The sequence below is a fragment of the Tauraco erythrolophus genome, chromosome 1, assembly GCF_009769465.1.
Source record: "Tauraco erythrolophus isolate bTauEry1 chromosome 1, bTauEry1.pri, whole genome shotgun sequence".
NCBI classification, from domain to species: domain Eukaryota; kingdom Metazoa; phylum Chordata; class Aves; order Musophagiformes; family Musophagidae; genus Tauraco; species Tauraco erythrolophus.
This window is the reverse complement of record NC_141465.1, coordinates 76,500,555-76,519,000: the sequence shown is the minus strand read 5'-3', so window position 1 is coordinate 76,519,000 and position 18,446 is coordinate 76,500,555. Positions and strand designations below refer to the sequence as shown.

General features: G+C 42.2%; 1 protein-coding gene across 3 annotated transcripts in view; it reads left to right on the top strand.

The window, feature by feature from the left end:
* The window catches only part of FARP1 (FERM, ARH/RhoGEF and pleckstrin domain protein 1), a 183,250-nt gene extending 166,787 nt beyond the window's left edge, over positions 1 to 16,463 (top strand). For all 3 annotated transcript variants that reach the window (XM_086611160.1, XM_086611151.1, XM_086611142.1), the window contains 10 exons: positions 200 to 437; positions 4,068 to 4,198; positions 6,920 to 6,988; positions 8,976 to 9,065; positions 10,193 to 10,275; positions 10,620 to 10,732; positions 11,217 to 11,380; positions 13,863 to 13,970; positions 15,060 to 15,211; positions 16,382 to 16,463. In XM_086611160.1, coding sequence (XP_086467286.1) covers positions 200 to 437; positions 4,068 to 4,198; positions 6,920 to 6,988; positions 8,976 to 9,065; positions 10,193 to 10,275; positions 10,620 to 10,732; positions 11,217 to 11,380; positions 13,863 to 13,970; positions 15,060 to 15,211; positions 16,382 to 16,463 — 1,230 coding nt within the window. The remainder of the gene's footprint in view (positions 1 to 199; positions 438 to 4,067; positions 4,199 to 6,919; positions 6,989 to 8,975; positions 9,066 to 10,192; positions 10,276 to 10,619; positions 10,733 to 11,216; positions 11,381 to 13,862; positions 13,971 to 15,059; positions 15,212 to 16,381) is intronic.
* The last annotated feature ends 1,983 nt before the right edge of the window (positions 16,464 to 18,446 follow it).

Sequence of the window (18,446 nt, the reverse complement as noted above, 5' to 3'; positions counted from 1 at the left end):
GTGTGTGTACTTCAAAAGAGTAATGCCGTTTCTCCTTTTCAAGTGAATATCAGAACCATTGTGTTGCACAGTGATTTTGTTTGCAAAATCTCAACTGCTGTGCTAATTGGATATTTTATTGGAATGGGTTTGGGCTGAGTCATGTCTCACAGTGATTGTTAATAGCTCTACCACATGCTCTTTTCTTTGTGCATATAAGCAACTGACAACTCACCTGTGGAAGCACAATGAGATTTTAATGGAGTTGGAGAACGGGATCAAGAACTCTCGCAAGCTGGAGACCTTTTGCAGGGATTTTGAGCTACAGAAAGTCTGCTACTTGCCTCTCAATACCTTCCTTCTCAGACCTTTACACAGGCTTATGCACTACAAGCAGATAATGGAGAGGCTTTGCAAACACTACCCACCAAGCCACATCGACTTCAGGGATTCAAGAGGTAAGTAAGAGAAAAGACACCAATTCCTGGAGCTGGGGAATGGCATCCAGATCTATTAGAGATGCATGGCTAGACAAAAAAGTTCTCTTTTTTAAGCCTACATTGAAAGAGGGTTGATTTGCAAAATCCAGCACTCAGAAGACCAGAAATGGTAGGATTAAGATTGCTCTTGTAGAATTGTAGAATCATTTAGGTTAGAAAGAACCACTCTTAAGGTCATTGAGTCTAACCGTTAGCCTAACACTGCCAAGTCCACCCCTAAACCATATCCCTAAGCACCACGTCTACACAACTTTTAAATACCTTCAGGGATGGTGACTCAACCACTTCCCTGGGCAGCTTGTTCCAATGCTTGACATCCCTTTTGGTGAAGAAGTTTTTCCTAATATCCAATCTAAACCTCCCCTGGTGCAACTTCAGGGCGTTCCCTCTTGTCCTATGGTTTCCTCTTGTCCTATCGATTGTTACTTGAAAGAAAAGACCAACACCCACTTCATTACAACCTCCTTTCAGGTCGTTGTAGAGAGTGATAAGGTCTCCCGCCAGCCTCCCTTTCTCTAGGCTAAACAACTCCACTTCCCTCAGCTGCTCCTCACAGGACTTGTGCTCTAGACCCTTCACCAGCTTGGTTGCCGTTCTTTGGACGCGCTACAGCGCCTCAATGTCTTTCTTGTAGTGAGGGGCCCAAAACCAAACACAATATTCAAGGCGCGGCCTCAGCAGTGCTGAGTACAGGGGGACGATCACTCCCCCCAGCCCTGCTGGCCACACTATCTCTGATACAAGCCAGGATGCTGTTGGCCTTTTGGCCACCTGGGCACACTGCTGGCTCATATTCAGCCAGCTGCAGACCAACACCTTCAGGTCCTTTTCTGCCGGGAAGCTTTCCAGCCACTCTTTCCCAAGCCTGTAGCGTTGCATGGGGTTGTGGTGACCAAAGTGCAGGACCCAACACTTGGCCTTGCTGAACCTCAAATAATTGGCCTCATTGATCCAGCCTGTCCAGATCCTGCTGTAGAGCCTTCCTGCCCTCAAGCAGATCAGTGCTCCTGCTCTCAAGCAGATCCTGCCTAACTTGGTGTCATCTGCAAACTTACTGAGGGTGCACTTGATCCCCTCATCCAGATCATTGATAAAGATATTGAACAGAACTGGCCCCAGTACTGAGCCCTGGTGAACACCACTTGTGACTGGCTGCCAACTGGATTTAACTCCATTCACCACAACTCCTCGGGCCTGGCCATCAAGCCTGTTTTTTACCTAGCGAAGGGTATGCCTATCCAAGCCACGAGCAGACCGTTTATTCCAGGAGAGTGCTGTGGGAAACAGTGTCAAAGGCTTCACTAAAGTCTAGGTAAACAACATCCACAGCCTTTCCCTCATGTGCTGAGCAGGTCACCTTGCCACAGAAGGAGATCGCGTTAGTCAAGCAGGACCTGCCTTTCATAAGCGTAGGCTGACTGGGCCTGATCACATGGTTGTCCTGTACATGCCGCATGATGGCACTCAAGATGATCTGCTCCGTATAGGCATTATGCCAGTCTAAACGAGTACTTGGAAGAGAAATCTGCTGGGAGTTTAATTAAACACACAGAAATGACATGCAGTTCAGGAAGTCTCTTGAACTGAAAACAGTTGGGAGGTTGAGACAGAGCACAGGGAGCATACCCTATGTGCTGGTCTTGTTCCTAGCTTTCCCTAGAGATCCACTAGGAACACAGAATATTGGCTCAGGTGAGGCCTTGATCTGACCTACGATGGCTGCTGTTGTTATGTCTTTAGGCGTTATTTATCTTTATATGTTTTTTTTCCAGACATACAGTTTGTTCTATTATCATTTCCATGGTTTGTTTCAGGAACTCAAAGCTGCCAACGTTTTTTTTCCAAATGTGAAGAAATTTTCCTCCTGTAGTCCGACCTCACCACCTGCTATTTCTTTTTGATGATTTTTCTTTTTCCTCTTTCCTTACCCCCATCCCCCACCCCTGTTGCAAGCTATCTACATTTAAAGATAACTATGTTATCCATACAGTTAGCACTCAGTGCAGAACCACAGAATGACTTGAGTAGAGAGCCATGCTTGGCATGACTGCTCCCAGCTGTAAGGTGTTAGCTGGCTATGTTCCAGTTCCGATGCCGTGCAATGAGACCCACAGCAGGCAACGCACAAAATGCAGAGGGAACTTGATCTGTAGTGATAGGAAATGCCACAGAGGTCTGTGACACTGAAGTGCTGTGTGACACCGATGTTTGTCTAAACGTAGCTACTGCCTGAATGACCTCAAGGAATGCAGTGAGTAGTGCCTTCATTTCTTTTAGCCAGTGCTAGATGATGAGGATGATGTGTCCATTCCCACGTCTCCAGAGAGTGCAGCAGCCATCAAGGTTTGATTCCTGCTCCACTGAAATGGATACAAACACAGGATTCAGGGGTGAAAATAAGAGAGCATGAGAAGGACAGTGTGACTCATGGACACCATCACTCTGGGATCGGTCTCTTACTAAGGTGTTTGCAGATTTTCATTAAAGGTCAGAGTGTAAAGGAAGCAAAAAAAAAAAAAAGAGAGATGCGGATGTGAATCCCAGCAGAGAGTACAGGTTTCCCACTAACAGGTGGATGAGCTAGCACTGAGCAATGATGTAAGAAGGAAGAACCACTATTACGGTTCTTTGACTATATTTTTTTAACACAAATGACTGTAACTGCTTTTCTAGCACTAAAGACAGCCAATCAGTGTGTTTGGCCCATTGAGAGATTGCCTATCCTGTATCAAGGTTGGTGCTCACATACATGATGGCACAGGGAGCCAGTCCATGAGCTGGTCTATTCTGAGTTGACTTACTGCATTGTCGGCACAGCAAGAGGACAAAACATGGGAAGCAAATCTGCAGTGAACCTGCACTTGGTTTGGCTTCTGCTGCTGCAGAGTGGGTCTTCTTAGTGCCTGCTTCTTCCTGCAGCCCACCTGATCCTTCTTCACACTGCAGACGTCCCCTTGGACAATGGAGATTTTCCTTAGGAAAATGACTCTTAGGTGTTAGGTCACTCTTTGTTGGTAGTGTCTTTGGAGAGAATGAAGTAGAGCCGTGATGTGACTCAGTGACAGGCAGCCCTTCCAGCTGTTCTCATTGCTGGGACTGAAAACAAACCCCAGGGTTACTGGATTTATCATACGAGAAGACAGAGAAAATGACAATGCTGTTTCTTCGTGTTTTCAAATATGGAGCTGACCCAGTGTGTTGCAGACTGTAGAAATATTGCATTTTTTTCAAGCGTATAGAAGATCCTTAGGTTAATTGGAGATGTAAGAAATTAAATCCTTCAGGAGAACCCATTCATTGGTGATCTGAATTGACTGAAGTATTCCTACAAAGGTTCTGTGGCTAAAATAGAGTAAACTTTTGCTTGAGGAAATAGACTGTCGCTTTATTACAATGCTCCATCCTCAGTAAGATGATGGCCAGAGCTGGTGTGGTTTTTAGTCTGCTCCTGTGGGTTTGTACCATGAGGGAAAAGGGTAACATAAGGAAGGTGATGTTCTTGAGCTGGGAGCTGCAAACAAAGTCTATCTTTCATTTTGAACATTCTTTTAAGTTTTTAATAAGCTTTTTATGATTTTGTCCATCTAGCTGCTTTGGCTGAGATTTCTGAAATGGTGGCCCAGGTCCATGGCAACATGATAAAGATGGAGAACTTCCAGAAGCTGCATGAACTCAAGAAAGATTTGATAGGCATAGACAATCTGGTGATCCCAGGAAGGGTAAGTGGCAGAGTCGCGATCAAGGTCCGATACAATTCCAAACCATGAGGTATGTTTTAGAAACCTATTTCTTACGAGCAACTGTGAAATTGCCTTTCCTCATATGACCCTTTTTCTCTCACAAAAAACTATCAAATGTAAACATAATAATACCATAGAAAACAGCAGCCTTTAAAGAACAAAGAAGCAATCATCTTCATTATCTTTTTACTGCTTTTATTAGGTTTATTTTATGTATAGATTCGGACGGTTGTAGGCAATTCCAAACATCTATTACAACAGAGGTGGTAAAAATGTAATATTTATCACAGTGTTCAGAGCTCAAGCAATTGCACATTTCCTCATTTCTTGTTGCTTTTTTTTTTTTTTCAACCCTCAATGCTAGAGCATAGCAGATTAAAGGAAAATAAGACATTCGTGCTGGAGGACCTTCAGCCCTTTCACGATGCCTAGCTTTGAAACTCATGCCCCTGGGGATGAGCAGTCCCTTTAGTCTACATGTAATGTCAGGCAATAATTTTTGAGACAGTGTTACCTTAAGTAAACACTTTTAATTGTGTTATAAAATACCAACATCTCTTTCTTACTTGTCAAAACAGAGGCTTATTTCAGAATAAATGAGCCTCAGTGTAGTATTTGTAGCCTTTTTTACTCTTCTGTGTGCGCGTATCTGTGCATGCAAACTTGAGAGTAGTCTGTTGTTGAGGTAATTTCCTCCCCACTCCCCTGACTTTTGCATGTAATACACAAAAACAGTACTTGCGGCAACCAAAATGTTGGGGAAAATGCATTGCTAGACTGTTCTCGCCCCTTATGCATTTCAGGGAATCAGCTTGGAAAAAAAAAAAAAAGATAATTTTTGCATTGAACTACAAATACAGCAGTGCTTGAACTTGCCTTGCAGCCCAGCTGTCCAGCCCTGACGTGCTCCTGCAGGCTGGCCAGACCACCGCTCCGCAAGAGCCGCAGCTTGGGGTCCACTTGCCGGACCCTGTCTGTTCTACTGCCACAGCGGGGTCGTGGCAGAGAGGCAGCTTGCCGGGCTCCCTAGGGTCTAGTTCTTTCAAAGATTCAAACATCAACAAAAAGGGGTTTGAAGTCGATGTGCCATTGGGAAGGCAGCACTGAGCATGGGTATTTCTTGGTTTGTGGCGGTTCACGGCTTCCTCACTTTGCCTGTTCCCTGTCTCCCAAGCAGCTGTCACCACTCATGCCTCCTTCCAGTGATCCACAGACCATTCACTTCCTTGGCAAGCCCCTCAGGACATTTCACAGCCCATGCATCTCTCTATCACATGAAATTAAATGCTGTCATTGGTTGTTTCTGCTACCCTGTTCTGTTTAAAGACAGAGCAGTCTTCCTCTCCTAGGAAGTTCAAGAAAAAGGCAGATGTCCCTGCCCCAGCACAGTGCTGTCACAAAGGTGGTTGAACTCCAGTCTCAGAGGAGAAGTCTCACATTAGGCCAGTGATTCAGCTGTCCTAAAGGAGGCTGTAGGTCACCGTCCTCTTTATGTTGTCCCAGACTGGGGTCTCTGCTGCCACCGAGCTGGTCCCTGTATTGGGTATTAAAACATGTCATCATCAGCTGTGCTTGCAGATTGCAATGACCTGCAGCTTTTGATTCGTGTGTTCGCACAGCACTTGCCGTGGTTGCGCTAAGCCTGCTGGTGACCATCAGGTGGTACCATAGAAATAGTAATTATGACTAGTATTCCTTGGTGGCCAACAACAGTTTCCAGTGGCCCCTCTGGTAACATGAGCTTACCACGTCTAGCCACTTTTTCCACCCCTTAGTCCCTGTGCAGTGCAGGTAGGGGGACTGGACACACCACAGCAACCCTGAGGAGACCAGAATGTCTCTCCAAACAGATTAATCTTCAGCAGACAGTTTATTGCTAAGCTGCAGGTGATTCTGATGCTTTATGTGCCTCTTACATGCACAATTATGAGTAGAATCACCTTTGAAAGACTGCAATAAGTAAACATAAACCTCTTGGCAGAAGCTGGAGGGAGTGACTGAAAACGGATATTTTCATGGGTTTCAGATAAGTGGAAGGGTGAGTTATGGTATAGTTCACAGTAAGCCCAGGAAATCCAGCATTTTGAGAGCTTCAGATGTGCTGCTTTTCCTAGAATTGCATCCCTAAACCTTCTTCAACAGTTTGATCTGAATTAATGTACTGTGTTATACGAATAGAAGGTACTAGACTCTTTACATGACTAGGACGGACTCACACTGACAGACAAATGTCCCTCTTTCTGCTGCTGATGGTGACTTTGATTCGTGTAACTGATTCTGCATCTCCACAAAGAGCTATGTATGCCACCATAGGCACAGCAGGAGCTTACCAGTGGTTAACCAATAACATGCAGGCCAACTCACTGTTAGTTTTTACATCATTTGTAACGTGAAAAATACGCATTCAAAACCAATGAGTGAGGGAGTTGTCTGAAGAAATCAATGTTAAGTAGAGAAAATTTTCCTTAGCTGAATTTTCTTAAAAGGAATGAAAGGCTATAAAAGAGTTTATCCTAAAGACAGTTATGAATGGTAAGAAATTATAAGTAATAATTTTAACATATTTAATAAAATAATAAAAGTCTTGGTGACTGATAGTCAGGTCAGTCCTGTGACCAAGTAGTCATATTTATTTTTGCATAATAAAAAATCGTCATTTTTGCAGAAGATACATACTTGTTTTGTATTTGTTTCCCACAGGAGTTCATTAGACTGGGCAGTCTTAGTAAGTTGTCTGGAAAAGGTTTACAGCAACGGATGTTCTTCCTGGTAAGCAAGAAGACAGTTTTTCTTTATCTAGTAAATGTAACTATAAGCAACTATTAGGCAAACTGTTAGACATGAATTGTGAATTACAGTAGGTATTTTTGAGCAGTCTTATTTAAGTTAATATAACACATCACCTATATAGCTGGTTGTTTAGAACCTACGTTTCTGTCCAAACCCAATATTCTCTTTCTAACTGCTTCTTACAAAGATAGAACTTCCTTATTTTTATATTACACTGTGAATATCATGATAAAATAATATCTCCCATCAACATTGTGTTAAATAAAAGCAGAGTCATTATAAAATGAAAATGTGCACCAGGGTTAGTGATCATGTCCAGAAAAGAAAGATAGAGTAACTCTTGGCGATACGAACGATAATCCACATAATGCTCTCAGGACAAGTTACAGAACCAAGTTTCTCCACAAACCATCCAGTTTCAGCCCATGAGTGCCCAGCATGTTGTTGGATTTGCCTCCACCTGGAGATACGTTTTGTAGCTCTTGCATGAGGAAAGGTTATCCCCTCCTCCCATCACTCACAGCATTTTCAGGTTGCAGCCATCTCACTCAGTCTCTGATCCACAAGAGCTGACCAGATGGTTTCTCCTCTCTTCTCTTCCTGGCCAGCTGACTTGCTCCCGGGCCCCCATCCTGCTGCTGCTCAGCCCTCGGTGCCGGGGCACTGGAGTGCCCAACAGAGTGCATAGATTTCCTAGTCTGGTCTTATGGGGCAGAACATTTAAAGAGTCAGTGCAGCGTGGCAGGAAAATACTTCCTTGGCTTCTTGTATGCAAAAGGTGAAGACAGTGGGTGTGTAGAAAAGCTTGCGAGTGTACTAGATTTTACAAGATGTTTGACATTTAATCTTTCAAATGAGCCAGAAATAAATCCTCTAAATCTACCTGGCTAGGATTATCCTCTGCCTTTAAAGGCACTAAAGAGGAAGACTAATGAATTTTTTGCATACCACAGTTCTTGTTCCAAGATGATACCTCGGTATTATACCTTTATAAAACATTGATAAATTGAGACTAGACTCTCAAGTCAGTTGCTTGCACTGTCAAAGGAGTCTTTGGTCTGTCGCGAGCAACAGAACCTTTTTGGAGGTGAAATCCCAAGTTGCTATTCTGGGACTCCGAATACACGTGTAATCATTGGCAAAATTAAATCCCCCTCTAGTGGCCGATCCACAGAGCTTCGTCAATTATTGCTGTTAGGCTGTAGATGTCTTTGGGAGAGCTCTCTCTCTACACACCACAGAGTATGATTTTCTTGATGCAACTGTCCGGTTTGAGGAAAAACATCCTTTGACCCAGGTGGCACAGGGAAAACATGCCATTTGTATTAATGCACTCAACAAAATGCAGGGAGTCGTTGGACCTGCTTTTGACAACTGCTGTTACATGCAGGAAGCCTCAAACATTGAGATACTCAGTCTCTTCACCTTGATGTTTCTAACCTAAAGTCACCTACCTTAAACCAGGTCTCCCAGCTTCCTTATGAATATGGAGAGTAATAGATAGCCACTTACTTCGGAAGAGTGGAGTTGGACACGCCTCTCTCGGGCGTGCTTCCTCATCTCCCCACGCCAATCAGAAGAACGTATTGGTGAAACACACTTACCTTCCAGAGCTTCAAAGTGTGGCAGAGTGTGAAACATACTACTTGGTTTCACTGCTGTTGTGGCTTGTTAGTTCTGACCCAGAGATCATAAAAGGAATATTAGAAGTCATTGGAAAATATCCAGTGGAAAATTGTGGGAACATGTCTGCATCTAGCTGGGAAGCAAGGCAGGGAAAATAACAATTGCTAATACTAGGTACTGGAATATTGTGGAAGCCGTTATTTTGGATTCATGTATTAGGACTGCCGTATAAGTAGTCAGCCAGTACTGGCTAGCTTTCCCGTATTTACCATTCTGATTTTTTTTTTCTACATGCATACATGCTGACATCATCCTAATAATGCTTATTCTTGTTTTTTAGTTTAACGATATTTTGTTGTACACAAGTAGAGGCCTGACAGCATCAAATCAGTTTAAAGTTCATGGGCATCTTCCGCTGTACGGCATGACAGTAAGTATTGTGAGAACTTAAGGGATTCATGCTTAAAGGGCCATTTGTGGTCCCATCTTAATTGCTGGATTAATTTCTGCTGGATTGAAAGCAGCAGCAGCAGCAGAGGGCTCTTCTTTGGTTCAGAGAAGCCGTGGTTACGTTCTGCAGTGCCTGGTGAGGCTGTGTTGGGTTCGGCATGTGTTCGTGCAGCCTTCTACAAAAAGGTGATTATACAGCAAAAGTGAGGGGGTCAAAAAGGCATTGGGGGGGGCAGCTTCCTCATAATGCAAACTTCTTGTGAGATAGGTTCTTTATTTTTTTTCAACCATAAATTTAACCACGATTCTTACAAGTAATTCATCACCAGTTGCTTATAGACACACTGTGCAAGGCAAGTAAACAGTAGCGACAATCTAATTTCTGTAAAAAAAATTTCCTAAAGTTTTCAACACTGTACCTGAAAGCCAAAGTAGTGGGAAACTGGCAGCAACATGTCATTTGGAGCTCTTGTTGCAGTTCTTCTGGAAAACAGCCAATTCGAACCGATAGCACCTAGTTACCTCCTCTTCTTAGATGGTTTTGAAAATATTTTTGCGAATTTCAAAACACTTTCATTCCGCCCATTATTTTCATTGGAACTTCTTGTGGGTTTGTATCTATTCTGTATTGAGTTAGATAATCACTGTCACAATATCTGAATTTCTCTAAACACCTGTGAAGCTTCAAGTTTTATCTAGTGTTTCTAGGAACCTTCTCAATTATTGATGTCAATTTGGCGTGGACTTGTTCACAACAGAACTGTGTTGCACTGCAATGTCCAGAGCACTCCCAGCCTTTAACAGATCCTTTGGTGTGATGAATCGCTCTTCTAATAAAAATACCAGTTTTCCTTTTTTTTTTTTTTTTTTTTTGGTCACAAAGCAGGCAAAGCCATGCTTTTGGTTTTAGCAGTTATTGAACAAACTTAGTGTTTTTCCAACTTGTAAGCCACCATTTTTTTTCCAATACCTAGCTTGAAATTGTTATTTGTGAACATTTCTCTAGTTTTCTTTTCCCCAGTGGTAAGGGCTTGTTCAGTTCACTGTTTCATCTTAAGAAATGTGTATTTTCTGCAATCTGACTGCATTTGGGCTTTTCTCTCTCAGATAGAAGAAAGTGAAGAGGAATGGGGGGTTCCTCATTGTCTAACACTACGAGGTCAACACCAGTCCATCGTTGTTGCTGCAAGGTAATTTGATGGAGACAATATACACATGGAAACTGTATTTCTCTGCAGCTTTCACAGTGGGACAGACAGAGAAGCAGAGAGGCATCATTTTGTTTGGATTTGCTCCTACAACAATTTCAAAGGTGTATTCTTTTATGAAAGCCAGTTGGGGGTGGGGGGGAGGTGAATGGGACAAAATAGAGTGGCAATTGTACAAGTCAGAACCAAAACTAAGTAGTTAGAAAAAAACCCTAGCATCTTCTATTTATTTATTTAAATTAAAAGTAAGCTCAGCTTGTGACTGTTTCTTAGAGTTTGCTTTCAGCCTGTATGAAAGTGAATAAACCCTGAATTTTCATTGTTAGTACCCGCGCTGAAATGGACAAATGGACTGAGGACATTCAGATGGCGATAGACCTGGCAGAGAAAAGCAGTGGCCCTGCCCCAGAGTTACTGGCGAGCAGCCCACCTGACAATAGTAAGTAACTGCTAGAGAGTAGGTTTTATTCACTGTAGTCAGTATGACTGGTGATTGCTTCTAAGCAAAGTGGTGAAAAATGCTGACCACAGGTCAAACTGATACATTTGATTTATATATATATATTTATATGTGTACCATTTTAATGTTCTTGTTGATGTTAGCAGAAAGTTTCACTGAATAGAGAAGTGACTTAAGCGTAATGATTCCAGGAAGTATTTAACAAGATTTGAGCAGTGCCTATCCTTGGAAGGTATTAAAAGCACCAACAAAGCATGGTAGTTAGTCTTTGATTCTAACACTTGCAGAAACACATTTAAAAAAAAAAAAATAAATCTACTTAACATCTGCACAAAATTGTTTCAAAAAAGTGTGTTTTAAAATTAGTTCACAATATTGTGGACAGAATTGATTTGTTTAATTTTTCCAATTATATATGTTGTTGCATAGAGGAAGAAAGATGCTTTTTCCCTGCATTTCATAGAGTCTCCTGATGAAACTACTGTAGACCAGGAATCTGAGGACGACCTCAGTGCATCCCGCACCTCACTCGAACGTCAGTCACCACACCGTGGCAACACTACGGTGCACGTCTGCTGGCACAGAAATACCAGTGTTTCAATGATCGACTTTAGTATTGCTGTGGAGGTATCTGCCTCAGAACAATCTGAACTGCAGCTCCAGACTCGCTCTTGAATGACAATTTCCTTTTTGCTCCTCCTTAATAAGTGCACTATTCCGTTGTCTCCTTCTGGGGAAGTTTCAGGCACACATATTAAACTGACTCCTGTATCCTCAGATGATGGCATAAACCATCAGTCAAGACACACGTATCCGCTCCCTTAGTGCATCTTTGTAAATAAAATCAGTTAGAGCAGTAATTTTCACAGAATTAACTGTCCGAAAAAAATGCCGATGCCCTTTAAAATTCGAAGCAGGTCAAACTGTCTTAATGCTTTCGGTTACGGAGGCATTAAGTCATTGCTCGAGCTGAAAGGATATTGTCTTTAGCTGCTGCAGCCAGAGTTTTAATTACGTGTATTACTAACGTACTTTCTTTACCTAGCCATCTTTTCTGGAACCTTGTCTCATTGCTCAGTCTCATCTGCTTTTTCTTTATTTGCATTTTCCACCTCAAAATAAAATCCTTTTCCCAACCCCCCGATCACAGCTAAGTCAATTCGATACACGTTCGTTAATTCTGTACTCAGCAGACGAGATGCAGACACTGGCTTTTCAAAGATTAAAATGAAAGACTCCTAGTTCAGTGTAGGTTTTAGGATGAGGTGGTAAGCCTGCTTAGGTGTTCTTCCATCACCCAAGAGAGGCTCCAGGGAGCTCCGAGTACGTTATCACAGTCCTCATCAAATGGAAATTTATGCTCAATGAAAACGGTAAAGGGAATCTGAAAGCTGAGTCAACCTGCAGTCACGAGGCAGCCCTCAGACATCAGGCCACCGTTGCTCTAGAGAAGACGTGCTGATGCAGAACGCAGAGGTGCAAGGACAGACAGTATTGATAGTTTTGTGTAACCGCCTCGTTTTTAAACAGAAGGCGAGTTGGTTGGGGAAATATGGCAAAGAAAATTATTCTGTACTAGAAAATGCTGACTGTAGAGCTTCATTTCAATCCCGTGCAGGTGGATTTTCTGCTCTTTATACCCTTATGTCCTGCAAAGGACGAATAGTTCAGCATGGGACAAGCTCTCATATTCTTCCCTAAAGCAGAGGGCTTATTATAAAACAGATACAAAACTTAAACCAGTGATTAATTCTAACAATTAAAACATTTAGTTAGGCAAATCTTTTGTTCTGAGATGAGAGCTCATTGCAGCGAAGACCAAACACACCCTGAAGACATACGTTGTTCTGTGAAAACATCTTCAGCTCCACTGCTGTTCCATGCGTGGCAGGTTACGCTCATGCTCACATCGTTCTGTTGTTGGCTCTCACTTCAGCATTATCGTTTATTTTCTTTGTGTCTCTCCCTCCTTTCTGTCTCTCTCGTGGTAGAAGATCCTCTCTCTGTCAGTGACTGTACTTCCCTACCTGCTGGACTGATCAGTGATCAGCGGCCTGTTTCCATTTCATATGTCTGCTGGTACCGAATGCAAAGCCTGTCCTTTTATGATATCCTCCAGAGTAATGAGGTAACAGAAAATTAAGGAGTACGCCTGTAACTTAGGGCAAGGAGGCAGCAGCCCAGATATCAGAGAAGGGGATGATTTAAAGCAAAGGCTTTCATGTATATCCAAGACTGGTGAAAATGGAACATTTTTCAAGAATATTTCATTGGTAGTAAGATATATCAGGACCACCAGACTTTGACTATTAAGCTTTACAGATTGAGGATTAGCTTCTGCATTATATAACAAGAATGATGTAAACAGCTGTTTTGATCCAGGAGAGAGCCCTTACAGTCAGCAAGGGATGGGAAGTAACTGGTAATTTACTGAGAACTCCCCTTCCTTTGCAAGGCACAATGATGCTGGACTTTATGTCTTCACTCTGTGAAAAGTAGTTTCTTCAGCCAGATGTTAAACACTTGTACTTGGTTACAGCTTCCTCCTCCTTTTTTGTTAAAATATCCAAAATCCAGCTAAGAATAAGGTTAACAGTCCTTGCTTTTGAAATCTTTGAAAAGTTACCATGAGAACTCACTGGGTACCGAGAGTTCAATCTCTATCTGCAATTCTAAAGTATGTCATGATTTTCCTTTGCATCACAAATTCATGTCAGACTTTCTGTTTCCATTATTCTGTTTAAGTATCACTTGAAAAGAACAGACTAGGTTAACAAGACTGATGTTTAGTAATGTATTACTGAAAGTCACCTTAATTTAAAAAGAAAAAACCAAAACAAAAACCCAGTAAGTGTAGTAGCTTGAAGTTTTTGGAAGTACCCAGCTACAAGCAAAAAAAATGTTACATGAAGTAACATGTACTTAGTAGTAGTAGTAGTACTAAGTAGTAGTACTAAGTAGTAGAAGAAGGCAGAAGAACAATACATGTGTTCAACCAAAACGTTTTCACATACAACAAGGTCACATAAAACCAGATAATTTTTCTTATGATAATTAAACTTGCAGGTACCTTTCACTGTTTTATTTGGCTACTTTTGATCTGTTTCAGAACCAGCTGTCTGGAAATCTCCTACGAAAATTCAAAAACAGCAACGGGTGGCAGAAGCTTTGGGTGGTGTTCACCAACTTCTGCATGTTCTTCTATAAATCGCACCAGGTAACAGACTGCGCAAGCGTGTGTGGCTGGAGAAGACCTTTTGGGTTTTTTGAAGTGACAGCAGAGAGACACGGGGACATCAGTCAGGGAACGCTGTAGGCAAGAGGAGCAAGTGCACTGCTTACGGCTACGCAGCTTTTTAACACTGCCACAATGCGGAACAGAGCCTGTTCTCAGTCTGCTCGCTTGTCGGTTGAAGAACGTGTGCTTGTTTCCTGAAACTTCCAACAGTCACAGCACATGTCATCCCTAAAAGTACAACTGGTATCACTGCTGCTCAGAAGTCGTGGCGCGAGTTGAAACGATATTTTTCGTTGCACAGATTCTGAGATTATGACAATTTAAAACTTAATACTGACTTAGAAACTTTGTTCACCACCACTGACGCTGAAGTCAAACGAGAGCGCAGCGGCCAATGATTAATCCACCTGAGCAAACATCCCACTGCAGAAGTAGGGGGTTTTCTGTCTAGAACCTGCTGGACTTTTGAATCTCTGTGTTTGAGCAGGGCGTGAGCACAAAATAATGCCAATTGCTACATCGTGCTTTCATTGCTATAGAAATCCTTAACCAGAGAGTTTCTGCACTAATAAAAAAAAAGAATAAACTGCAGGATATTCTACACATTAGCAGGAATAAGAAATTATTTGTTCACACGTACCATGCCATGAAGTGAAAGGACTAAAGCCAAGAGTGCTGCAAGGCGGCCGGTACGTTTGTAAAGGAGTAGGTGTTCGCAAGCCAAGGGTGGACACGCATGGTGCTCCGCTGATGCCAAACGGTGGAGCTTTGTGTCGGTCAGTTTGAAAGCAGTGAATGCCCAAGATTTCAGGCAGCTTTCTTATGAGGAAATACTGATGGGATCAGCCTGCAGCAGATTCACAGGAGAAGGGTGTACAAAGATGGGCAAGCTGAAACTCCCAGAGGGTCAAGTTCATGGCCATTGTATAAAGCTGGTGTTTTTCCATGCACGTGCAGGAACACGATGATAGCCTTTAAATGAGTGTGTATCCATCCTCCATTTTACTTATGTGCTCTCTTTACTTCAGGGTACTTGATCTCACAGCATTTTCCATCGTTCCTTTTCAGGACAATCATCCTTTAGCCAGCCTTCCTTTATTGGGATATTCACTTACCATTCCTTCGGAATCTGAAAACATTCACAAAGATTACGTGTTCAAGCTACATTTCAAATCCCACGTGTACTACTTCAGGGCTGAAAGCGAATACACGTTTGAAAGGTAAGTTGGTCTTCTGTGAGAGGGAAGTTTCTGGAATTCCAGGAGGTTTTTTCCAAACAAGGCAGATGCAAAGTTTAGTAAATTGATTCAGTTAATACAGGCAAGTGGTTCAGCGCAACTAGAGAAAGAACCCTTTAAAATTTTAAAGGAAAAATTAAATTTAAGAAATTTTATAAGAAATTTTAAAGCTGGTAATGCTAGAACCAAGTAGTTGGTTTTTGATGACGTGGTAGCTGTACTAGTAATCACTAAAAACCTGTGTTATGTACAGGAATTATCCAGTCAAAATTGATCCGGCTGGCTGCACCGGGAGCTCTGTGTCTAAGGCTTCAGGAAGCATGTAAAGAGATCACAGGACTTTTCAGTAGCATTTCAGAATAACTTCACTCCCTCTAGTACAACTGGATGGAAAATCCACACCTGAAATAAAATTCTCAAATTTTCACAGAGGCGGCTGTTCTTACTATATATTTGTGCCACTTCAGCATGTAATTTTTATAGCACCCACTGAATTTCAGATAGATGGAGAGCCAGGAAACAGGCACTATTCCTCCTAAATTGTGGTTTGAGGTTGTTCATACTGGGAACTAAGTTAGCTCTTTTATATGAAGCATTAACATGTCAAAAATCTTCATGTGCTCTCTTCATTGAAGAAAGCTATTATTAAGTTTTAGCCATGACAGTCTAAAACTATAAATAAGGCAAATTGTGGCCAAGAGGTGATTAAATAAATTAGTAGCATAGGAAAAAAACACAAAAGCCCTTTCTCAGTTCCAGGAAAAAGAAGTAGGAGCTGCAGCTAACTTAAGTTTTTCCACTCCAGAATTAAAAGTGGTGAGTCTCAACTGCTCATCACTTGGAGTATCCAAACAAAAAGAGAGATTTGATGTCTGCAGAACAAGTAAAACCACTACTAAGTTCATTAATTTTGAGTCCCATCCCCCGTTTATCCTCTCAAAACCTCCTTTCATACACGTGTTTGGCAGTCGTTTGGATTTAGAGCCTCTTGACTTAGGATACGCTTAGGAGTAAAATACTGAGCAAGACGTTCCCGTCGGCACTGAAAATAAAACTGTGCGCAACTAATGGCGCAGACTGTATCTTTCAGGAGATCTTTCCTTAGGAACTGACCATTCTTTTGTTTGTGCCTCTGCTCGTCCCTCCTCACAGATGGATGGAAGTGATCCGAAGTGCCACCAGCTCTGCCTCACGCACTCGAGCTCTGAGTCACAAAGAGCCTCACGCCTACTGACGGCTGAACGAGCCACCGTGTTGATTGTCCAGCAGCTGCCGATTTTCTAGAGGACATTTGAAACTCTTTTCTCCCTCCAAGTTTAGTAAAACTTAAAAATTTGGTAAAAGAAAAGAAAAATAATAAGTATGGTTTTGCAGAAACTTTCACAATTCCTCAGCAAAACTGCTTACGTTCTCCATATGTTCAAAGTAGCTTACCATCGTCCCAGTGGCTGCAGTTCGTTTCATGTCTTGTACTTTGTCATTCTGTGCTGTTTTTAGCTTGTGCCAGTATTAAAATATTGTCCTTATTAGAGTGCCAAATGCCAAAAGACATTTTGTTGCCTCAAAGATTGCACCTAAAAAAGAAAAAAAAAAAGAAAAAAGACGACTTCACAATCTGAAAACTCTCTCCTCTGAGGCAAACCCTATTTCTTCTCTTTTCATAAAAATATATTATTTTTTTTTACCGTGTTAACCTGTAGACTGCTGGATTTTTAAATGTAGATGGACTTTCACAGTATAGAATATAATTATATATACAGCAAGCAGTCTAACAGGAATAACTTTCAGATTTCCTTTTTTTCTTTTCCCAGTCTTTCTACATTTAATCAGCAAGGAATTACTAATTTTCTATCTTTAACAAGGAAACAGTTTACAGCTCATTCTCGTTTCCCTTTGGGGTTACAAATCCATGTGGTATAAATAAAGTATAAGATTCTTATCTAACCATTTTCTTGGTGCAAGTTGACCAAATTGTTCATCTGTTGGCTTTGAAAAGTGAATACTACTTGCAAGATGAAAAACTTTTAAAATAATCCAGTGCAATATTATTTGGGCTGTTAATGTACTGTGAATGGTATGTGCAAGAAGAAATTAAAGGCTGTGGTGACGCTCCGCTGTTTGTTTTACCAACTTGAAAGAAAACCTGTACGCTACGAGATCCGCAGCTGTTTGTGATTGATTTGTAGAGTGGTTTGGTAACTAACTTGCGATAGATAAGCCGGGGGTTCTACTGAAGCCCCAAGTTTTCATCCTGCCTGCTACACGTCCTAGCGTGACTTTCAGGTTCTTGTTGGAATTCCAGCGTCTCCTTCTCCCCCGCAGTGCTCAGTATTCAGAGAGCGACAGATACAGCCAGCAGTGGAAATACCCATTGCATGTACTCGGGTTTAACGTTCGCTAACAACGTATTTTGGATGAGCTGGTGGCCCGCTCAGAAGGTTGGCAGCACTAAGCCTACTGTGCTTAGATGCTTTTCCTTATGTTTTGAGAAACACTTCATCACAAGGGTGATGTAAAACTGCCATTAACAGAAGTTCAACATGCTGGAACCACGTCTGTCACTGTTACGGGCCTTTAAGGAAACAGTGCTAGGCAGAGGGGGATTCGGGAAATGAAGCTGGAACACTTCTACCTTTACTTTTTCTTCGTCTAGCTACTCACTTTGTTAATGGCTTACCTGTGTGTGATGTATGAAATGGCTTATGGCTTTGCTCACAACAAAAGGGAATAAAATACCTCACAATAGTATCGTACCTATTCCTGTTTCAAGGCAGTAAAGCCTTCCTTCTGTTCCCCCCCGCCACCCCAAACAATGATACACGTCTCTCCATGCAAGAACAGGATGAGCTCCTACTCCCTCATGACAAGCAGCAGTCCCCATGGCCAAATCCGAGCCACCCCAACAAAGGGAAATGAAGTATTTCAGCACACTTCCTTCAGCCAACTGGAAACCTTCACAGCCCTGCCAGGTAACTTGCTGCAGTTGCTCTTTTCCTTGGCTATTGCCCCTGAATGTTAGTACGGATATAATAATCACACCTACCCTATGGTGTCGCCTCTGTCCGCGTATGACATGGTGAAGGACAGACTTACAAGGTCGGTAGGAAAATCTGTAGAACTTTTGCCAGGTGCAGGTCCCACAGGATTGTCCATTCCAAGCCCGTGACCCTTCCTCCGTAGGGCCAAAGCAAGTGACTTCAACACCCTCCGTGAACCA